Source organism: Anomalospiza imberbis, chromosome 2, assembly GCF_031753505.1.
Source record: "Anomalospiza imberbis isolate Cuckoo-Finch-1a 21T00152 chromosome 2, ASM3175350v1, whole genome shotgun sequence".
Classification (NCBI taxonomy): domain Eukaryota; kingdom Metazoa; phylum Chordata; class Aves; order Passeriformes; family Viduidae; genus Anomalospiza; species Anomalospiza imberbis.
The window spans coordinates 87,165,570-87,188,728 of record NC_089682.1 but is presented as its reverse complement, the minus strand read 5'-3'; the positions used below and the strand labels follow the sequence as shown (position 1 = coordinate 87,188,728).

The window sequence follows — 23,159 nt, the reverse complement described above, 5'->3', positions numbered from 1 at the left end:
GCCCAGTGGACTGGCACTTAAACCAAGTAAATATCTGCAGCAGGGTAATTATCAACCCATTATCCCTGTTGCTAAGGCTCATGTTGGTTCAGTGTAGATAAAATCCCATCACAAAGGTCTGTGCCATGAAATATCTAAAGGCTTGTCTTAGAGGGCCTGCAGAGAGCCTGCTGTCTCTCTGTGCAGTGCTTCCTGGAGACACACAGGACAAGAAGTTGCTCTACACAAATGGCCAAGGGCATGCCCTGAGCTAACCAAAATCTCACTCCAGAATCACAGTATGTGCTCATTAGCAGATGCTGAGAGCTTCCAAATCAATGCTGTTCATAAGCTTGGCCAGGTTTTTGGCCAGGTTTTTGGCCAGGCATGGCTTGCACTCTGTGTAACAGCGCTGAATTAAATAGCAGAGTTTAGTGCTCATCCTGCTGATGATGGGGCAGGGTATCTGCAGGGAGCCAATTAAGGATGGCTCAGGCAGCCTGCAGTTTTCTCCAATGACCTGAATTGGTGTCAAGATGTGTCATGTGGTACTTGGGAAATGAGGAACACATCACAAGCTGCCCTGTGAATCTTTCCTCCCTTTGGCTATGGAGGTGTGCTGATGAGCCTTCAGTGCTCTTGGAAGCTATAATCTGTCTGCAGCCTCTCCTCCACTGCAAGGCCTGTGCTTCCTGACAAGCTAAACAAGATCACCATTGATTCATGAGCTCCTAACTCATGTGCAATACATTTATCTCTATTACCTTTCATGTCTGCAGCAGGAAAAATTACTGCCTGTTTTAATTGAATCCTCTGAGCCCACCTTTCTTTTTGTGGTCAAAAGTAGAGATAAAAAGCAGTATGGAGAAGGATTTGATGAAACACTCTTCCTTTGCACGCATTGCTGGAGCAGATTGATACACTGACAGAAGAATTGGGCACTTCTAATTGTATTTCTGCTTGTGAACCCCATTCTCAGGGAGCTCTGTGTGGCAACTGGCAAATGAAGAACCAGAATACCTCTTTCCACCCAGTCCTTGCACTAATGATCTTTCTCTGGCCTCTTATGCCTGATTTCATTTAGGGGGATGTTAGAAATTTACATTTATATGATTTTCTTTTGCTTGATGAATGGCTGGCAGAAACTGTAGAAAGAAAGCTTTGTTGTGACTTTTTTTTTTTTTAACTTTATTTTACAAACAAACTTATTGAAAATTAGACTGATTTTTCTGAAATAAGCATTGGCATTCTTAGCATTGATAACCATGTTCCTATGCAGGCAGCTTAGTCATAATCAGAACTGCAACACATTTGGTAGGATGAGGGGATGATGTCTCCTTAAAGCTCGATAGCAATGTTGGTTTCCTTGGAGAAAGGCTTTCCATGCCACAGATCAACTTGATAAGCAGTGCTAGTCAGACTAAAGTCTGTGACAAGGACTGTGACACTTCATCCCTGTGTTTTGCAGTAGCATGTTTTGAAAAAGTTCTTTTATAGAAAAAGTTTTGTAAGATTTGTTAGATTTCAGACATGCTAAATGGCTTTTTACACTGGGGATGCAAGTAGGGTAGATTTCACATTTAGAAGATGTTAATATTGAGGAGTTCTTAAATAAATTGTTTGCTAGTGGTGCTACATTTGGCAAAAAAATGTCCAGGAAATGGTACAGTGGTTAGGGAGAGGAGGAGGAGAGGTGATATTGTAGTTCTAAGGCCATATCTGGGAAAAAAGAAAAGCTATTTTTTTTTTCTTCAGATTCTGGCTAGAGTTTCTGCCTCCAAACTGTAGTTTAGTCAAATTGAATTTTTATTAACTAGATAACAATTAGATATTAACAGATTATGTCTCATGCACAAATATGCAGAGATATTTGAGGATCTTGTTCTTTGAATGATGCATGATGTGCTGATGTAGCAGATCCTTTTAGTCTGACATGAGAAATTTTTAGCAAACTTTTCTGCATAAGCAGTAAACTGAGAATACCAAATAGCATCTAGTGTTATGACTGTATAAATTCTTGTTTCCACCAACCCAAAAACTATTATAAAAGCATACAAATTCTGAGTTTTTGTTTGGGGCTTTTTCCCCTTGGAAGCATAGCAGAAAAGGGTCCCCAAAATTTTTGATGAGGTTTTTGAGACTTGCTGTTCTGATATGCATTACAGCAACTTAAGCTGGAACAGAAATAAACCCAAAATATCTTGCCTCTGAATCAAAGGTATTGTGAAATGCTTTACAAAGGCTGGTGGGAAAAGTGAGGTTTGTTTTGAATTTCATAATATGTTTCTTTCTTCTGATTTTGAACTCTGGCAGCATCTCACTATATTGCTTATCCAACAGAAGTTCCACTCATGAAAATATATTTGTTTTGAAGAACTTGTAAGTTCTTAACCTTTAAATTGTGTGGTTTGTTGTGGTTTGGAAAGTATCCTTATGGGTTTTCCCTTATGTAGAATTTCTTCCACATAGCAAGTAGGCTATTTCATTAGTTTCAGTAGTCATGTGTGTTTTTTTTTTTATTCACTTGAGAATTAAGTTTAACATAAAAAGGACCATATTACAGAAATGTAAAATTATAAATATTACTGTCATTTTAGGATGAATTTGACTACTAACTACATTGTCTCCTAACTTAAAAATTAGTACTACATTTGCTTATAAGTGAGATGACTACTAGTGAAAATAAAATATAAATTTATGTAATGTGGAAAATCAGGAGGTTTTTTTCAGGTAGTTTATGAACAGCACTTGCTTTGGGAAATTTTATGAACAAATGTTGAACTCCTTAATGCTGACGCCTTTGTGCCAAAGTCCTGTAAAGGATGACTGTCTATTTATAGTGCTGATAGTTTTCAACTGAAGAAACAAACAAATATTTTTTCTCTCTAACATAACCAGAATTCAGTCTTGACTCTCTGAAAATTAACCATCTGTTTAATCTTGGCTGTGCTACCTTTATAATAAAATAATTAATTCATGCTCATATTACCACCCCTTTCTTCCGAAATAAAATGCATGCTAACATTTTATAGTAATATAGAATACAGATTTTTCTGAGGTCTCTGTGGCTGTAGAAATGTAGATACAGTCTTTGTGTAGAGTACATACAGAATAATAGATATGGTTTTATTTTCCACTATTTTTAAGAAAAAATTTTTCAAGCTGCCTAATTACACTCCCTTCCTTTTAATGTCTTTGTAATGGAAAAATCTTCCTATTAAAATGAAATTATTTCTATTTCAGAAAAATAGTGAAACTTTTCTAATTTTTTTAGCTATTTAACCACAATCTATTTATATAAGGTTTATTCTACAAATAATTAGTGTTTGACTCTGCTGATTGCTCAACACCACTAAGACATGGTTTTTAAAGACTTTTTCATAGCTGAGTTTTATAGATAAGAAAAGCAGATTTCCACCAGACTGAGCTGAAAATTCATTAGTGTGGTGGGAGATCATTAGCACAGCTGGCCATCTCATTCTATTTCTCTGATCATTGGGCCAACCAAAATTGAAAAAGGATGCTGCTAAAGCTATTACTAATACTGGAAGAACTTTGCTACAAAAAATTCTTGTCTGTTGTTGCGTACAGAGATGGGTCTGGAAACCAATAATAGAAACATTTCAGCTGATGTGAATGATTTAGTGGCTACAAGGAGATTTTACTCTTGTGCTTTTCACATTTCCTTTGGGATATGACTATCGTGTTTCTGAGAATTTTTCTTCCAGCTCTGTAATCAGGAACATCCATGCTAGGAGATGTAACCTTTTTGGAATGAAAAACAAAGGCTTACTCTTTCTATTGCTCTCTAAAGGGAAGTTGTCCTACATGCCTGTAGCCATTATATCCACTTTCCCTTGAGAAACTGGGAATATATGTGTCTGTTGATTAAAGCAGACATCATAGGGGCTCAGATCAAGTGACATTGCTGGACAGAAGTTTCAGTCCATCACATTCTACCAAGCATTTGATTGCTGTGTTAGAGAGGAGGGGGAGATTGTTCTCTTTATTTTGCCAGAAATTGTGAAAGGTGTTTGTATTTATAAGTCAAATCAAAGATGGTTTTGACATATATTGAAGTGCCCTGGGTTGTCACTGTTGCAGGTAAGTAATTTTTTTGTCTGCCAGACAGAGAGGGATTCATTGTATGCTCTAAGCAGACTTTTTGTAAAGCAGCTCTTGCTAACACTTCCTGGTTAGTGTTGATTGCAGTAAGCACATTTCTAGACATCTGTTGCATGGATAGGTCATAATCACTGGGGTTTCTTTTTCCTGTTTTTAAAGTAAACTTCCTTCTTCTTCTCTTTTTTTCTTTTTCTATTTTTAAATTTTCTGTAGGACCTGGGGATAACGAAAGTGGGTCATATGAAGCGAATTCTCCAGGGAATTAAAGAGCTCAGCAAGAACACCCCTTTGTCTGAAGTGTAATTATGCTGGTGCTTTTCTTAAAGAGAGAAGAGAAAGTTTCTGGAGAAGCAAAGCTGTTGCAGGCACTTGGCTGTCCTTGTAGTTTATGGAAGAATAAGCACTGGTGTTTGTACAGGCTAGCATCTCTGCATTCTTGTGTGGTGAAGAACTTGCAGCAAGAGTACAAAAGGATTTGTGCCAAAACAGAAAGGAAAAGGTGATATGTTCTGCAAAGATGTTTTCTTGGTGTGCAAATTTGCCAGTTCGGATAAGCCCAGTTTGGTAAATGGATTGGTTGATGGTGAACTGCACTGACTGGAAAATATAGTCAAGAAATGATTGCTTTGCTTACATGCAGCTCAGTATGCCTCTCTTTATGCTGCAGCAAGATGCCATTGTACAGCATGAGGTCATCTGGTTTTCCTTCCGAGGCATAGCTCTGTAAAACCTCCTGTGCAGGAGACCAGGAGGTTTGGAAGGTTCAACACGTGAGCCTGGCAGTGCCGCAGGTATCCAGCACTCGCTGGCCATGCAGAAGAGGGAAGAGATACCTCGTGATACCATGAATGCAAACTATAATGCATGGTGTGCCTGCCTGAATTGTCTGTTGTTCTGTTGCATGACACATCTGATACTTTAAACACTTGAACAACTTTTTTATTGGTTTGAATGAGATTAATTTATTGCTACTTGAGTGTCTTTTTTTTTTCCTCCAGTTTCAGGCACTTTTCTATTCTTCAGTGTTGTGTTATGCCTAAAATGTGTTCTATGGCAAAGGGTGTGTGGGTGTGGAAACTTAGCATTTGTGCCATATTCAGCAGATTATATATGATTGAAACACTGTACAGTTAGATTTTTAAATATATCATGTACAGAAGGTTTATCAGGTAGCTAACTTATGAGACTTTTTGAAAGACCGGTACCTCACAAAAACATCAATTGGCTTCCTGCATGGAAAATGATAAAGAATTTTCTTGTGGTGCATTTTAATGTAGTTATTCAGTTATCTTAAACATCTGTAGCATATTTGAACTTGTAGGCACTAATGGTTTTATTTATTCTATTGTTCAAAAGCAGGTTTAAATATTAATGAAATTTTCTTAAAGGAAAATTTAATTTTATATATCATGCATAAGAAGATATTTAAAATGTAGCAGCTGATTTGATTTTTGTGGGGTAAACTTTTATTTGTTGCTAATTAACTACTAATTTAAAAATGCATCTGTGTGCATTTCTTTAAAAAGGTATCAATTTTTTTCTTGACAGCACTCCACCATCAGTAGACCATAAAAATTTTAAAAATACAGACTATAAGGTTCTAGGCTATGCATGCTAAGCGGAATCACATGCAAGACAGTAATCCACCAGTGTAAACAGGTAAAAAAAATTAAAACCATCTTTGTTTAGAAATTGCTCTAGACCAGAGTTTGTAAGGTTATTCACATTTCACTTAAATGAAACAGGTTCATAATTTAATTTCCTGGTTCACTTTTCACAAAAGTATTAATCTAGTTGGAAAATAAATTTCAGATATCTACAAAACAAATCCTACCTAAATGTTTGAGACGAGATGACTTTGCACCACCTGCCAGAAAACTTGCACAGAATTGCTTTCTCCTTGCTGTTCCTAGCAATGTGTCATTGCAGCACATGGAACTCTTGGTTTTCACTTAATCAAGTAGCTTTGCTGTTTCTTGCATTTGAAAGAGTATCTTAACATCTATTTATGTTTTCCTCGTGGGCAACAGAGTAAGGTTTCATTTGTTTCAGTTTGTTTTTTACCAAAACTTACTTTCTTGTATAAAGGGGCCAATGTCAAGTACTGCATCCTGGTTTTGCCCTCCATTTCTCATGCATATGACAGGAGTTGTTCCATGGCAAGTTGATGGGACTCATCTCTTGGAAAGTAAAATCTATTATCCTCATTGTTTTATTTGAGAAAAAAATCAGAATAATCAAAACAGGCTTAATTTTTTTCTCATTGTAGTTCTTTGTGTTCTTGCTGCTGTAGGTTCAACAGGCACCACTCTGGAAGTTCTGTGGACATAATGATTATTCCGGTAAACAAACAAAACTAAAAGGCTATTTTCTATTAGATTTTGCATAAAAAGCCAACCAAATTGCATTTGCCAAATGATATGACTTTCAGGCTGTTATATGAAAAGCATATGAAAAAAATGGAAAGTTCGTCAAACAGTGGAAAGTTTGTTGGTTTTGGTTTTTTTTTAATGTACTTGACATTCACCCCCTTTAATGACATTCAGGTGACGTCTGCCAAGTCTTTGTAAGCTTTATATCCTTTTCTCCTTGGTTCTCCATAAGCTACACTGTATTTTAACATGTGGCAGTATTTTAGCATATTGATGTTACAGTAGACAACACAGCTAATCTTCTGGTCTATTCAAGGACATAACACATAGCAGAACTTTCTTTGCTTTCCTGATTGTAAGATACAGTCTCTTTACAATTTTCAGCCTTGCTGTATGTAAGGCATTAAGATGGGCTATGGAACCAAATCTCTTCAAGTCACTGTAGAGATCTACACTGAGTATATTAAAAAATGGAAGCTGCTTTTGGGCAGGGAAAATGGGCAAATATTATTTGTAACACAACTTTCTTATGACATTCCTCAAATTACCTCAGTATAGGACAACTGACCGATGTTCATTTTTCTAAATGACCACCAAAGAATTCAACTTTGATTGTCCTAAGCAGTTTTTTTAAACACGTGAGTAGGAAAAAGAAAAACTGTATAGTTTATGCTGTATTTATTAGGTGCCCAGGAGAGCAAATTTTATGCAACTCTATGCCTTAGACTAGCGTTGGCTATAAAGTGCAAATGCTTCTGACAAGGAGGCTCAAAATATTTTTACAAGGATTCTCTGTGGAGGTTGTGGGTTGTAACTGTGTTTAAGTGATGTGGCTTTTTTGAAGACCTGAACACGGGGTTGATCTCTTGTGATTATTCTAAGTATTGGGGCTTTTTCCTTACTGCTGTAAAAGTCCCAGCTCCTAGAACTAAGTACATAAATAGCTACATTTTTTAAACAAACTGTATTCTCCCTAATTTAATCCTTCTGTAAAAAGTGCTTCAAAGCACACATCCCAGTATTTCAACTAAACCAAGGTTAACACCTCCCTAAAAGCAGTTAGCTTTTTAGAAAACAAGAGCCTGTGGACCCTGATTCAGCATGCTAGGTTTATCAAGACAATCCCTATACAAAGTTTACTGGATTAAATTCTTCCCCCCAGTCAAATACACACGATTTCTGTGGTCAGTATACATCAACGCCTGAAGAGAGTGCAGAGTAATCTGCATTTTTTCTGTAGTGGCTGGTATTCGTATAGATGAAAAGCTCTACACCTCAGAGAGAGGAACACAAGAACTGCATGTTTTAAAATGGCAACAGGTTGCTAAATGTAAGTTGCTCTTTTGTAATTTTCCAATAGGATTTTCTCAGTTCACTGTATTTGATTGCTGTAGCAATCTCTGACTTAGGCCATGCAAGTTTTGCCTTTATAAAGCCTCATGACTTCTCTTTAGAAACTGAGTGAAATCAAGCCAACTCATGCTTGTAGGATTTGGGGATGTTTTGCAATACTTCAAAGAAAAGAAGGTTCAAAAATCAATTTTTTTATTAGATGGCAAGGGAAAATTTTCTTTGATACATTTTTATGTCTCTCCCCTTAATCATTATTCTTTTCTCCTGAATGTCTCTTTCTTTCAAAGAAAAATGCTTTGAACTTTGAAGAACAGTAGTGTAAAGCATATGATCAAACCCCTCCCCCCCAGACTATATAATTCCAGTATTTCTTGTTTTGGGACTGGAATTAACATTCTTGGTCCTGTAAATAATAAATAAAAATCATCTTTATCTCTCTATCTCTGCCCAAAGTAATTAATACTGCAATGCTGCATTGCTGTAATTCAAAGAAGACATTGATTTTTTTTCTTCATAAATGTCCATTTTATATTTTCCTATGCTTTTCGTAGAGAGACAGATAACCTGCCAGTTTTACTTTTTAATTGAACTTGCTCATGCTATTAATGAAAATTTCATAAAGCCTTGATAATGAACATTACTTCAAGGGTAAAATTATCAGTGTTTTTCAGTGCATGTGGTCTTCATCTCAGGAAGACTGGCAGGAGATCTTTTTCACATGTAATGGAAAATTAATATATAAAGAAAATATGAGAGGATGTTCCATAGTCCTACTTTAAAAACAGTTGTAATAATGTACACGCAAGACAAAACCCCCCATGGTGATTCCATTTTGCTTGATGCTTCCTGTTAATGATTACATTAGTAGTGTTTACAGCTGTTTCTGCAGTGCTCTCTCTGTGCCCCTAAATATTAAATTCTTGCCTATGAGTTCAAAAGTTCTGGTAATTAATAATTAGCAGTGCAAAAAGTATTTGTGAAAGGTAGAGTCACAAGGAATGTATCTCATTGAGGATAGCTGAGCTGGAGCAATTTGTTTAGCTTACAACCAGGAAATCATCTCGTCTTGAGTAAGTGAGAGCCACAGAAAAGAAAATTAAACAAGTAATTTTAAATTTATTTTTTCACCCCATTAACTTAAGTACCTCTCAACTGCAGCATCCTGTATCCATTTATAACACAGACTGTCCTGTATTTTTGATTCTGTTTTCATGGATTTGTATGTTTTGCGGTATGATTTTCATATCATCAAGATTTGATGCTGCTTATTCTAACTGCGAGGATTTAATGTTTGCACAAACTGTACATGACTGTATTGCTGTCTTAAGGAACAAGTTTTTGATGACTTGAGGAAGCTAAGGAGGTTGGACAGGATTTAGGCTTTGGACAGGGCTTAAAATATCTCTGCTTTCTCTTCAGAAATTAGTGGTAGCATCAGCAGAATTGATAAAACATCATTTGGTAATTATCAATATAAAATCTTTACTGGTTGTATAAATTCCTGTATTTATATCTAGAGCACAGTATGGAATGGATCTTTTTTACAAAAAGAAAAAAGAATTTCTAGTTGTTTTCTACTACTGTTGCATTAGTAGAATTTGCATTTCATAGCTCTGTTAAGTATTAGCTTATGTACTTGAAATGTTTGTTTCTGCCATACAGAAGACCAGTGTGTTTCTCAGAAATTAGAATCCATTTGGAAGCCATCTAGAGAGGACTATTTCTGTAGCCAGTTGGAGCTAATACCAAAATTCACAGCAACCTCTGTAGGCTTAATAGTGATCACCCTCAATACTTTAACTGAAAAAAAAATATTTTGAAAGGTTTGTGGGTTTTTTCAGGGCATAGAACTAATCTTCAAACATCATCCCTTTGTCATATGTAAATTAAAAAATATTAGCATTGTTAACACTTTTGCAAAGAAGCAAAATGCTGATGAATACATACCCAAGAATATTCCTGGACAAATTTTAATCAATTTAGCTGTAGTGGTTAAAGACCTATCACCTTCAGAACAGTCAACAGAAAATTCATATGTGCACATGGTAGAACTACAAACATCTGTTTTAAATAATTAAAGACTTGTTTCCCAGTTGACAAAAACTTGATGAGCTCTCTGATGGGATTTTGAGTTCATATAACCTATTGCTTGTATTAGTGGGGCTGAAGAAGCTGGTGCCTTATTTATGTTTAACACCAGTCATGCCTTTATTAATGTTTTTACCTTGCTTCCCAGCTCCTGTGTCTGGCCGAGTTCCCAGCTTCTGGCAAGATGAGACCCTTGCATGTCTCTCCATGGTTTCTGTTCAGAAGAGCTGGACAGGCAGGCCAGGAAAAAGTTGAAGCATGCTTGAGGAGAGAAAGATACACCAAGGCTTCAGGCTCCAAAGCCTAGCATAGCCATGGTGGACTAAAATCTTTTAAGTTATATTTTTGTAGTCCCTGCTGGAAGAAGCTCTATTTAAGAATTATCATGAGCTACCATAATGTCCTCGGCAAGAGAAGTGTTTTGGCTAACTCTACCAGCTGTGTAAGACATTGAAAATACTGAACATTATGGTAGCTATTAGTAGGACAATATCCAAATAGCCAATGAATATTTTATTCTGTGGAACAAATACTTTGGAAAAATATAGTTTGTAGTATTATTCAAAGACTAGTGTTAGGATTGAAAAGCTACTGAATATAAACGCAATGTGGTACAAAATTTGAAGTCATTTGCAAGTCATTTTTCCAAACTCATTGGAAACAACTATTTTAGGGAGCTATGTTTGATCCAGGTATAGCTAGACAAGAGTGTGTGAACTGGAAGGTGGGGACAGGAAGAAATGAACTAAAAGTAAAATTGGATGGTTTGTTTTCATCATGGAAACTGTGTGTAAAGCCAAAAATAAAATCTCCACAGTGCCCCAAATCCCTTCTATGACTTTTTAAAGGGAATTAGCATTTAAAGTCCCAAATTTTTTAAACTAAAGCATTCATTGGATAAAAACCAGTTTAATTAATAACCTGACAGTGCCAGTAACAGGGAAAGAAAGATACAACTATATTTTTCTTCTGGTGTTAGTGTAAGAAAGCTCTGTTTGGGACTAATTCTCTTTGCAGTCACAGTCAATTATTTTGTGAATAGGGAGATTGAGGAAAGCCATTCAAAGCTGCTTGGTCTTGCTTTTCAGGGATGGGGAGAGCACGTGTGCTGAACAGTAGGGCCTGAAGGCTTTTAGTGAGAATTTCAAAGATACAAGATTTTCTATTTGGATAGTTTAGGAAGGTTTACAAGGAGCACACAGGCATGCAGATTCTCACTGTGAAGGTTCCTAGTAGCACTGTCCTCTCACAAGATGCCATGTCTATACATTGAAACAACCATTTGCACTGTGTGCCTAGCCACATTCCAGAAGATTTTCTACAGGCATCTGTCACTTGTGGTGTCTGTACTTTATGTCTTGGTTTTATGTCTCCTTAAATCAGGTACCTTGAAAAATGTTTGTCCATATTCGACAAAAATTACCATTTTTCCCACTCAAGGAGCACAGCTTGTGAACCTCTCCTGAAATAATTTGTTTCATTAGCCACCTTTTTACATCATATCCTTTGAATCCTAAAAGAACTGAAACTCTTTTAGGCACTTACCTAGAGCTGGCAGTTACCTTAGAAATTTAATATGCTTATATGTCGACAGGATCATCAAACTTCAAGGTGATACTCACAGTGGCAGATGAGACGTGCAATAGATGGGATTTGTACATAAGGAGTACAAGCTGTTGAGATGCTCCTGAAAGGTGAAGGGGGCCTGATCTCTGCACCTTCCCTCTGGCCCTTCTTTGTTGCTGTCATCCACACAAATAATTTAACGTCATACAATATTAGTAGCTTCTTGTCTTAATTCATGGTGATGGCAAACCTATCAGTCACTAATGAACTAATGAAACTTCTCACTGTCACATCTGTCTGTCTAGAGCAGGTATCTTCAAATGTTGAGCGCTATGGAATTGTATTAATGTATTTTTAATGTATGTTCTGGCATTTAAGAAAGGTAAATTTCATCTAAAGGTATTTCAAAGGTTCTGAGAGGATCCCAGCCCAGCATGGGTGATTTCTGTCATTAGCCAGACTTGTAACTTACACTGGTATTCAGTCAAGTACAGCTGTTAGTTAATTCTGTAGTAACATCCACTTACAGGCATGAGTGGATGGATGAACTACGCATGGAAGTGTTGCAGAAATGGGATACTGTCTAGTTCTCATATACTCATATATAACTCATAACTCATATATTTGTGTCTAAGTGGCAGTTTGTAGCAAACAGCTGAAACATGTGATTTCCACTCAGTCCAAACCTATATTCAATTGAAAATGAAAACACCTAACGTGGTTTGTTAGATGAAAACATCTAATGGGTTTAGTAAAATCTGGCATGTATTCAGTAGTTTCTGCCCTTTGTTTCCCCTTCTTCCTGTTCATTCCACAAGGAAGTCCATCATCTTTGCAATCATATAAATCTTTTGGGACTCAGGCATTTGCTGTGCTTTAAACAGTACTTTAGGCCCCTTGGAGATTGTTCTTGTATTTCACTTATAGCATTTGCATGTAAGCCTACAGATGATTTTCTTGGAGAGAAATTGCTCCTCACATAAAAGAGATCCTCAAATTGATCATGGGTAGGTTTTTACGTGCCATACCTATGACTGTCATTCTCTTGCCAGTATTTATGTGGATGTGTGTAGATATGTAGTACCTAGTTCATAGTGTTTATGTGAGAGCACACCTGTACATAGAGATGTATATACATACCTTGGTTTTGCCCAATATAACAATGCCAGCTTGTGTGTAGAGCCAAAAAAAACCTTAAAACTATACAGTGCTTGAGATGCTGCATTGTTTTTATTATAGTATTTTTTTATATCAGATAAATTGCAGGATGTTTACAGATGCTTATTAATATTTAACTTATACAATGAGGTGGCAGGATGTTTGTGATTGTTGTCAGCTAAAGAATTGTATGTGATTCTGGGTGAAATTTTGGCTTTTTTGAAATCCTTGGCAAAATTCCCATTGATCTCACTGGGGCCAAGATTAAACTCCTCTGAAACTATTGTTTACTGGCTATTTTCCTACTGTGATAATTTTTTTAATGAGTGAAATGTATTTATTTTTTCCCAATGTGAAATCTGCAGTTTCTATTTGGATTTTTCTACGGAACCTGCAAAGTACATCACACGTGGAAATACATGCCTCAGAGACTGTACAGAATTTTTCATTGATTTGATCCTTGAATATATCTAAGAATATACCTTCTAAAATAACTTTTGTAAGATTTAATACAGAATCATCCAAAAAGAGATCACCTTTCATGCCTCTCTCCTCTCACAAAGAGGGAATGCAATGTGGCAGGTGAATGTGAAGAAGTATTCCTTGATAAATAAAAAGTAGTCCTGTCTGTTTTCTGTACCTACTGATCTCATGCAGCTCACCTGTCTTTGCAGATCTGGTATAAGACACTTGAAGTACCTTATCCAAAAGTACTTTATTGGGGAAAAAAAATGTGGGTTTAAGCTTCTCATCAAGACATGGAAGTATCTTCAGAGCCAGTGTGTTGAATGACTTTTTGTATTCCATGGATCAGTTAAAATGATGAAAATGTTAAGTGGTAAGGCAAGTCAGACAACTGCTTGACATTAGAGAAATCACTTGTCTAGAGGCAGAAGGAACAGTTCTTTAATAGCACAAGGAAGAAATATACCATAATGCAGTGCTTCCTAAATCCCTTTCCAGGGTATCTTTTAATTATGTATGCTCAAAGTGTATTCTTCCTGTAAAAAAACCATATGGCTGTGAAACAGCTAAATAGATGCATCCTAATTTCTTCATCTAAGGCTGAAATACCATTTTCAAACAATAGCTCTCAGGCACTTTGAAATACATATGTTGGGAACAGGTAAGTTTATGTTTATCATAGATAGTTATCCCAGGGGTAGTCGGACTTGTAAAATGATGTAGTTATGTCAAAGTTATCAAAAACTGAAGAAATAACAAAGCAGACACCTTCCTTCACAAGGCTCTTTCTGAAGACATCTGTGCAAATGCCCACCACTTCCAGAAATCTTTTCCTATAATTTCATTTAAGAAAGGATCATATTCAGATTCCTATCCCTCCCCTTGCTAATAAGGCAGGAAGTATGCACCTTGGTTGAACTTTCTAGGAGTTTGTTGGCTGTAGAAACAGACCTCAAAAGAATAGACAATTGAGGCAATCAGTAGGCTTGCAAAGGATACACAGGGGTCTGTCTGGGCTCGTTAGTCTGCTAATGTGGCTCTGACCACAGATGAGTGGGGGAAAAGCTCCTATGGTGCTTCTGCTTCACTTGGTGGCAAGGCTCCATGGTTGTCAGTGGGGGCAGATGGGTGCCAAGCAAGCAACCTTGCCTTTTGCATGTTGGTTGGCTTTTCTGCAATTCTAATCAGGACTGGAGTTCAGGACACACCTTTATTTGTCTGCAAGGCCATGTGATATCTGAGGAAATGAGGAGGAAGTGGCTGAAGGTCTGGATTCTGCCTTTGGTTTCTTGCCAATGGAGCTGGTGTAAGACTGGGGGCAGTGTAGTTAACCTCTGAGTACCTCACTTTCTCCACCCAAGGAAATAGGGATGCTCACCACCTCTTTACAGCCTCCTCGAGTCCTGTAGGAGAGCAGTGTTGTAGATGTGTTATATAAACCGCTGAGTTTTACCCACACTATTATATGTAGTAAAAATAAGTTACTTCTGTCCATAACACTGCAATAATTGCTTTTCCTAGTTCCAGTTCTCTTTGATGACCTACTATGTCCTGGGCAGTCAGTTTTAAAGCTTAGCAATTGCTCTAATACTTAGAATTACACACATAGCAGGCTCTGTTTGCTGCAGAAAAGAGTAAAACTTTAAACCGCCTGACAAAACTTGCCAATGAAGTATATCTAACAGGGCAGGGGTGTAACTTTTGGCTTTATTTACTTGTAATAATGGTAAGGAACAGTGAATTTTGTTTGTTTACATACTGTTTACAATGGCACAGTTTTATTTTTAATATATAAAAACAATTGAGGTATTTATTGCATATACTATTTTAAAGATGTTTTATGTGTTTTCACCTTTGGAATATATTGTTACATTTCCTTGTACAGATAATTTGGGTGGCTTTGTTAATATAGTTAGTAATTTTTATGACTACTAAGTGACCAGTTTTCCGTGCCTTTTTATTGTTGGATGCATGATTACATATTTATTATTGTATGGAAGTCACTGAGATGTGTATTTTTGTATTCTGCTGGAAGCAATGGTTGATTTTATTGTACATGATAAGAGATGCCTTCCATAACAGGCACTCGTATGAGATCTTCCTTCTCAAATAAACAGAATGCATTCAATGTATATAAGTCCCTGAATTTATCTTGTGTCTAGAAATCAGTGGAAATGTTTGAACATCATGACACTGAATTTTAGATGTTGTCCACTCAAAATGTGGGCTGTTACCAATGTCATCAAATCTAAACCGGAATTCCCTGTCGAAATCAATGCAATGGCAACTCATTGGCACAATCTAAGACTTTGGAATTTAAAAGAAAACTCAAAACTACATAAAATTTGGATGAATGACTATCAAGTGTCATTTCTACTCAGTCTGCCAGGGACTGCCTGAAAAGTGTTTTATATTAGGGGCTTTGAATACAGCTTTTATACATCCTCTACATAGGTATGTGCAAACCCAGATGTAAGTGGGTCACTGAGCATGTAGGTGTTTACATTTGCAGGGATCTTCCACTGGATCTTGCTGCCACACAGCGTATTAAGTGTAAAAACAGATTTGCATTTGCATCCATGGTAACAATAGCCATTAAAACAGAACATTCAGTAGCACATATTTTTCCACGGGTAAGTGGCAGTAAAGCAAACACGTTTTTCCTCAGCAGTATGGGCTGTGCCTCTCTGGCACCAGCCCTGATAAACACTCCTGGGGGTTGATTCCAGAGGGCCATTCTGCAGGCAAGCACCAGCTGCCATGTTGTAGGTCAGTGAGCTACTAGGCTGGTACCTAGCACAAGATGTGATGTGAAAGTAACCACAATCAGTGGCATATACAGAAGGAAAATTATAGTGTGTAGAAACCTAAGTCAGTTCATGAAGGCTGTAATCTTGTGATTGATGAAGTTGTCTTGTGGTTGGGATCCCATTGTCCTGAATGATCATATGTTGGAGAGGCAATTTTATGGATAACCCAGAAAGCTTACAGGTCAGTCTTGGGGGGGTTCAGTGCAACATGAATTCCAGGTGCTTACAGTTCTCTTAGGATTGAAGCCTGTACTTTAATTTTAGGTGTGTTTTGGGAGGATTCAATTTCTTTAACCAAACTGAAATAGTTGGTTTCAATAATCAAAGCTGTGGTAGAGAGACTGAAGTAGGAGAAATAACTCATGGGGTAAAGTAGGGGACACCACTAGGGATGGCACTCTGCAGTACATGAGGAGACGGGGTGTGATGGTGTTTGGACATTGGGAACTCCCCAGAATTTCTTATAGAAGTTAGACTGCACAGTAAGGTAGGCTTCCCACAGTTCATCTTGACCATAAATTAGTTTTCTGTGAATAAGAAGTCAAAGAATGTGAAAAAAAGGCCATTGGATTATAAGCCTTAACCTGGAAGATGCACTGAGAGAGGTTTTAAATAATTTTGAGAGAAGTTTGGTAAATGAATGAACAGTTCATACCACATGTTAATACTTGTGGCATATAATCAATCCGTTCATCTCAGTGGCACCAAATATCTGATGATGAAGTCTGAAACTGTGCTAACTCCTATCACTAAATTAATGAAAATCTGAAAAAAAAGAAGGTTGTAGACAGGCAAGCGTGGAAATTGGAAGTGCTGAAGCAAATCTAACACAGTTATTGCTCAGAGTTATTTTATCAAAAAGGGCTGCATGGATGTCTTGTCTAAAACAAAATATAGTAGCAAATTATTTGAAGAGGTTTAGTGGGGATAGCATGATAAACTACAAGGGCAAAAATGAAACTGGTGCAGTAATAACATTTCTTGTTAATATTAACATATTGGAACAGCGAGCATAGTAAAAAGTGAGAAACCAAAATTATTTTTAAATTATGCTATTCAAGCCAACAAAATTTGTGTTTAGATTAAAATCTGCCCATTCTGGAGGCAGATATAGGAGTATGACATTAGCCTTAATTGGTCGTATATTTAACTAGTAGTTTGGCCCATTTCCTTTGGAGTTATTCCAGATTTTTTCCTAATTACATGAATGCAGTGCTGATCATATTTGTAACTATACTTTTTCAAAATAAAATATGTCAGTGGAGTCACGACCTCAATCATCCCCAGCCATCCAATGGTAAGAAGATGTCATGGATTGAATCTGTCTTGAAAGCGTGGCAAAACACAAGGCAGGTGCAATAGCTTCTGTCCTGGCCAAATGCTCGCAGATGAATGAAAACAGCAGCTGGCCCATGCCCTCCTCCTTCAGATGAGAACCGAGGGGATCTACACGGAAGTGCATCTTTCTTTTTATAGAGGGAGAGATGAGAGATGTCATGGTGATGAAATGGGACATCCTGGGATGTGGCAGATGCCTCACTGAGGCAGCAGGATTTTTGCTCTAGCTTCAGTTTCCATTTCCTTTCCCTGGCAGCCGAGCACAGCTGTGCCTGCACTTGCCACTCTGAACTCACTCCTCCCCTCTGCCCTTTAGCTGCTATTTGCATTTCCCATGGCTCAAAGGCTTCAGCCCTTCTCAGGTACCTACCGTCATTTCCCAATTACACTTTGCCAAGTTCAATTTCCTTTCTTGAATTTCATTTAAAAAAAAAAAAAATCATCCATCTGCTGCCTAGTGACATTAATGTAACAGCAGATATGTGTTCTCCCAGCAGTCAGGCTATCCTCTGAGTAAAGCAGTTCATTAATTCGAATCAGACATGTAATACCTCTGAATCCCTAACACATGGCCCTTGTAACAATAATAATAATAATAATCATCTGCTAATGGTGTCACAATTCAACCTATGGTGTGTTTTGCCTTCCTCTGAGGGAGCACAGCTTTGCTCAGACTTCCTGGGCACAGCGTTTCCAACCCGCTGTTGAAGCCATCAGTACTCTGAAGGTCAAGTCATACAGGAGCCTGCAAGTGGTGTAAAGAGTATGTTCTGATTTATGCCTGATGACTTGTTTTCCAGCTAACTTGCTTAAAAGTGTTAATACAGTCAATCAGAAATCTGAGGGGGCTATTTTCAGGTGAATAAAAAGGAAAAAAAATGTTTAAGAAGTTCAAGATGCCATGGGGCTGTTCCCAAAAAGTGTTTTTTTTTGGAGTGAGGGGAAGCTGCTTTTTTAAGGATTGTAGGTTCAGAGGTCACTTCAGAGTACCTGCACTAAAAGCTTGGTAGCAAGGTTCTCATGCTATTCTTTCTCCTTCACCAACTTCTGTAAACTGTGGGAGGAGCAGGCGGGTTCTGGAGCCAACTCCTCATGCAAGGCAAAGGTTAGAAGAGAGTGCCTTACCTGGACTGTGTGGGCAACCCCTTCCTGAAATTAAAACCCACGCACTTGAATAGAACAGGAAGTTATAAAATTAGTTTTCTTTTTCAAGTACTGACTTTCTATGAAGATGAGGCTTACATAATTCTGCTCTGGCATTCCATCTCTCACTTCCTCACTTCTGGGTCTTCACCTTCCACACCACTGTGTTTTGAGCATCTTCTTTCAGGTACCCCACAGATCATAAACCCAAGGAAACACAGGAACAGGGGCGACGCTCCGGATCAAGAGGAGGGAGAGCATCAAACAGCATCAAACATATTGTAAAATATTCTTCCAGATGCCAGTTGAATTCATGTCTTTCATTTATTATCTTACCTCATCAAAAGAAAATAACTGAATGAGTTTATATATGAATAAAAATCAAATATGTTCCTTAGAGAATTTATAAAGGAACTAGGCAGCTACACAGGGAGAGATGGAGGGGACAATACCTGTGCCAGCTCTGCTCCATCGAAACATAATGAACAGAATAAATTTTACAGCTGCAGTGTAAAACCTTCACAGAGTTGTCTTAAGAAGGTATATACTGCTTTACAAATCAAATGTTCTCAGAATTAAAATTTCAATATATCTCTCTGTGACCACTCGGCCATGAAAATGATTACTCTGTAATTCTCAGAATCTTAAGCCTATTGAAATTATTGACATGAGTATTAATTAAATCTTTTAAATGTGGAAAGAGTAGCCTGGGCAAATGAGCTTAAATTGTTGAAAACTACAATAACAATTAATTATGTCAGGCCAATCAATCATCATTTATTTCTCAGTCAATAAGAACTACTGTTAATGGCTGATTAAGCTCGATTAAGGTTTGATGGAAGCACTAGTTTTTAATACAGGTTAAATTATTGTATCATTTACTAGCAGGATCAAAAATACATAATGGCTTATTTTTTCAGTATAAATCCCCTCTCAAAACATATTTATTTTGAAAACAAGATTCAATGTCCTTGGTTTTCTTAGCTGGCTGGGCAATCTGGGCTTTTATTAAAGACTTTTTCCCTTGCTGGATTAAATGGAGAAAAACTTGAATCATAAACCCTTGTGGTTCTTTTGCATATGTTTATCTAATACCCAGTTTAAATGGGTCTGATATCCAGACTAATCCCTGGGGGAGTGGAAAGAAATAATACTTCTTAATTTAGAGAGCACTAGACCCTGTAGACCTACTTGCTTTTTTATTTGTGGGAATCTGACCATGAGGTTCCCTTTGGGTTGGTAGAGGGGTTTGCCTAGAGGAATCACAGTGCTGAAAAGACGTTACATGACATTTTACCCATCCATTAATGTTCCCATTCTAGCTTCCAGGCTCACTTGTTGCTGCCATCAGTTTCCCACCTCCCAAATTAAAGAGAGAAAAATGAGACTTTAGGGTGCATGCCATGTTAAAATTCTGTTGGACCTTAGTTTTTGACACTGAGTGATTCTGATGTGTAAGGTATCAGTGAGAATAAGATATGTGTAATGATGCTGTTGAAATTTGTTAAATCACTAACTATTTCACCAAAGCTTTGTTTGCATTCAATATTAACTGATTTTTTTTATTTTGTTTATTTAGTGGTTCAAGGCCTGTAGTAAATCAAAGTTTTCCTTTTGCATTGACTCTGTTTACTGGACCAGAATAGAAGTCATTCTTTGAGAGACACACAAATTACAACTGTTAGGAGGACTTTCCCAGAACACATTAAATACCACAGCCAAAATGCAGTTTCTATGTCTTAATCCCACACTTTGCAGGTCAACTACATCTCTTACCTTCCATTCTCCTCTGGCCTAAGTGTTTTTGAGGGCACCCAACGCCAGCACTGATGGCATCTGTTCCTTCCAACACAGGATTAGTGTTTTACAGAGGTGATGAAGTGTTAGCATGACTAGCACGATGTATAAAATAGATGCACAACTTGTGCAAATTGTACTTTTCATCTTCTCTTTCACACAGAAACGGATGGGACTGCCCATTTCCTTTAAAAGCAGGCCACCTAGTGCTTGCAGAGGTTCAGCACAGAGAGAAGCCCACTGCCAGCACGTTAGTTTGCTGCTTCCCTCATTTGCACTCCTTTCAGACCATGGAGCTGCTCACCTACTTTTCAAAACAAACTGTGCCACCATGCAACTTAAAATAACAGAAACTTCAGGTTGTTGATTTCACAGGCCTGTTTCCTGTCTGGCTCTCTCTTACTTGCTTTGCTCCAGCACTGGGTTTTGTCAGACCCCTCTGTCAACCTGCATTAATGCCCTAATATGGCCAAGAAGCATCAAGGAACATGACAATGTGGTTGGGACCAGCTGGATTAATGAACTAAGCCAAGAGAAGAAGGATCTAGCACCAGGAGTGGCCCAGTGAGGAGGCAGTACTGGGAGAAAAGAGGAAAGACAAAAGAGAAAAATAATATTCCCTTTTCACCACCACCAGCAAGCCGGCAGAAACCACATCCTGAGGTTCACCAGAGAAAAAGAGGATTAAGGTAAAAATACTGACAGCTTCTCATCCTCCAGACGGACACCAGGGCACTATAAGAGGAAAAAAATATGCCCCGGTCCTTTACATGGACTATTAAAAATGATGAGCCAGTAGCAGCCATACTGGAATGTGACATCTCCAAAGAAAGCTGGAAGGCACAGCCTGGAATGATGTTACTAATTCTGTAGCTGTATGATTAGACGTGTAACCAGTGTCCCAGGAAGACACTTTATCCCAGCATTTTGCTGGAGCTTCCTTTCCTCCTCCCAGTGGGACAAGGAGAAGACCCAGACACCTGCTGTTATTAATGGTCCTGTGGCACTTCTTATAGAATGTCTAAGTTCTGGTGAAGGTAAATCCTGTCTGAATTTTGCTTTGGATAAATTGGATAATCTCTCTGTGATAGGTGAGTTTGGAGTGTTTTGTGCATGTGTAAGAAGTGTAAATACTGAGCTACACAGCCCTGGATATTGTATAGCACGGCTAAATTCAGTCCTGAATGGCTGCCAACGTATTTGTCAATATTCTCCTTTTATTGTTGGGGTTTAGACTTTCAGTTAAAATGAAAAATCAGTAATTTTTCATTCTAATCTGTTTTTAAAGATGTGTAGAGCTCTTATTTTTATTAAAAATGAAGAAAAAAGGAAATGTAACACCAGTTAGAGGATCAATCTTCATTAATAACAAGAACATTTCCGGAAAAGCTATGTCTTAGACTGTAAAACTTGAGAAAATTATTGAATGACAGAAGTTATAAATAAATATTTTCTATATTTGATCTGCATTGGATAATGGTGCCCATATATATCTTCATATATATCTTTTGTTAACTACAGCCAAGAATACAGGCTGAACTGTTGGATCTGGGATGGAAATCCTGACATTTCTGTAGTGGTAGGAAATTTAATGGAAGAAGAGTTCTAAACAAGCTTTTTTCAAAACAAAAAAAGGCTGAAATCTCTATCCCCAGTGCTTTGTCCTGTTGGCAGAACTTTACTTTTGACTTGAGATCATTTCACATTAGCTCTGTATCATCCTGACAAGTCTTCTTCACATGCAGTGTGCATCATTGTCTTTCCTGAACAGAACTGGAGAACACCCACACTAAAAAGCCTCAGCAGAACATTTTATTTTAATGAATATAATATATTTTCTCTAGCACAATGTGTATTTTTCACTCACATACACATATATAATACCCTAAAATACACCATATATCTATGCGGTTGCAATTTATTATTCATATTAATTATAAATATTAATTTCAAATTTCCAAATATCTTAAAACTCATCACCTATAAAGCTGTAATTAATTTTACTTGGAAATCCACCCTCATAATCAATCATCAATATCCATCAGGTTTCTGCAATCTCATCAAATGAATTTACATTAAAAAATTATCCTCCCCTGGCACACCTGAGACAGAAAGGGACAAAAAAAAAAAAACAAAAAAAAAACAAAACAAAAAAAAAACCAGCCTTGAATTAAAAACAAGCCAAAAGGCAGGAAGCTATAATTTGTACTCTGGATCCTGGCACATTTCTCATTTCACATACCAACTATCAGGAGTGGCCTTGTGTGTTCTAAAACTGTCCCTCTTAAAAAAAACCTAACTTCTATTTTTGTGATAGGGAAAAATGAGCCCTAAAGCTGCAAAGCTGCAAATGGCTCCTCCTCCCTGGATAATGAAGGAGACAGGAGGAGAAAGGGTGCCTTTGAGCAAACCTGTCTTGCCAGAGCCTGAGGCAATCAAGACGGGAAAGCAAAACATTGGATTGCTTCCGATCAGGAGCCACATGCAAAGTCCTCCCTGATTCTTCTGAAACCCTGGAGTTCTTCCCCACACAAATTATTCATATCCATCAGCTCTCAACCACAAAAAAAAAAAAAAAAAAAACTGAACAATGAACATATTTTGCCAATAAGCAAATCAGATCAATGTAACTTCATTTTCTGGTACAAAAATAGTAAAGCTGAGCTTGTAGGGGAATTGAAATCCATTTCCATCTTTCTCCTTTGGTATAATGTGTTTTAAAGGCTATATTACTAGAGAATCCATCATCAGTATGTTATTGTAACTTACCCTTCAGTGGCTTTATTATACTCAAAAAGAATTGGGTGGTTCAACATTTATGACTTTCACAGACCTTTTAGCATGAAGAGATACAAATATTATCAGTGCTTCAGCCACTAATTTCTTTCCTATATTCCATCCTCATTGCCCCTTGGGAACCAAAAATCACAGCTGATCAATCCTTATGCAACTTTCAGTATCATAT

General features: G+C 37.4%; 1 protein-coding gene across 6 annotated transcripts in view; it reads left to right on the top strand.

Annotated features, from left to right (window-relative positions):
- The window catches only part of DGKH (diacylglycerol kinase eta), a 165,050-nt gene extending 144,923 nt beyond the window's left edge, over positions 1 to 20,127 (top strand). For 4 of the 6 annotated variants that reach the window (XM_068182243.1, XM_068182241.1, XM_068182245.1 and 1 more), the window contains one exon: positions 4,318 to 11,748. In XM_068182243.1, coding sequence (XP_068038344.1) covers positions 4,318 to 4,370 — 53 coding nt within the window. In that variant the 3' untranslated portion in view covers positions 4,371 to 11,748. Of the gene's footprint in view, positions 1 to 4,317; positions 11,749 to 19,976 lie in introns of those variants that run through there. The other 2 variants (XM_068182242.1, XM_068182244.1) reach the window with 2 other exon arrangements.
- Positions 20,128 to 23,159: the final 3,032 nt, after the last annotated feature.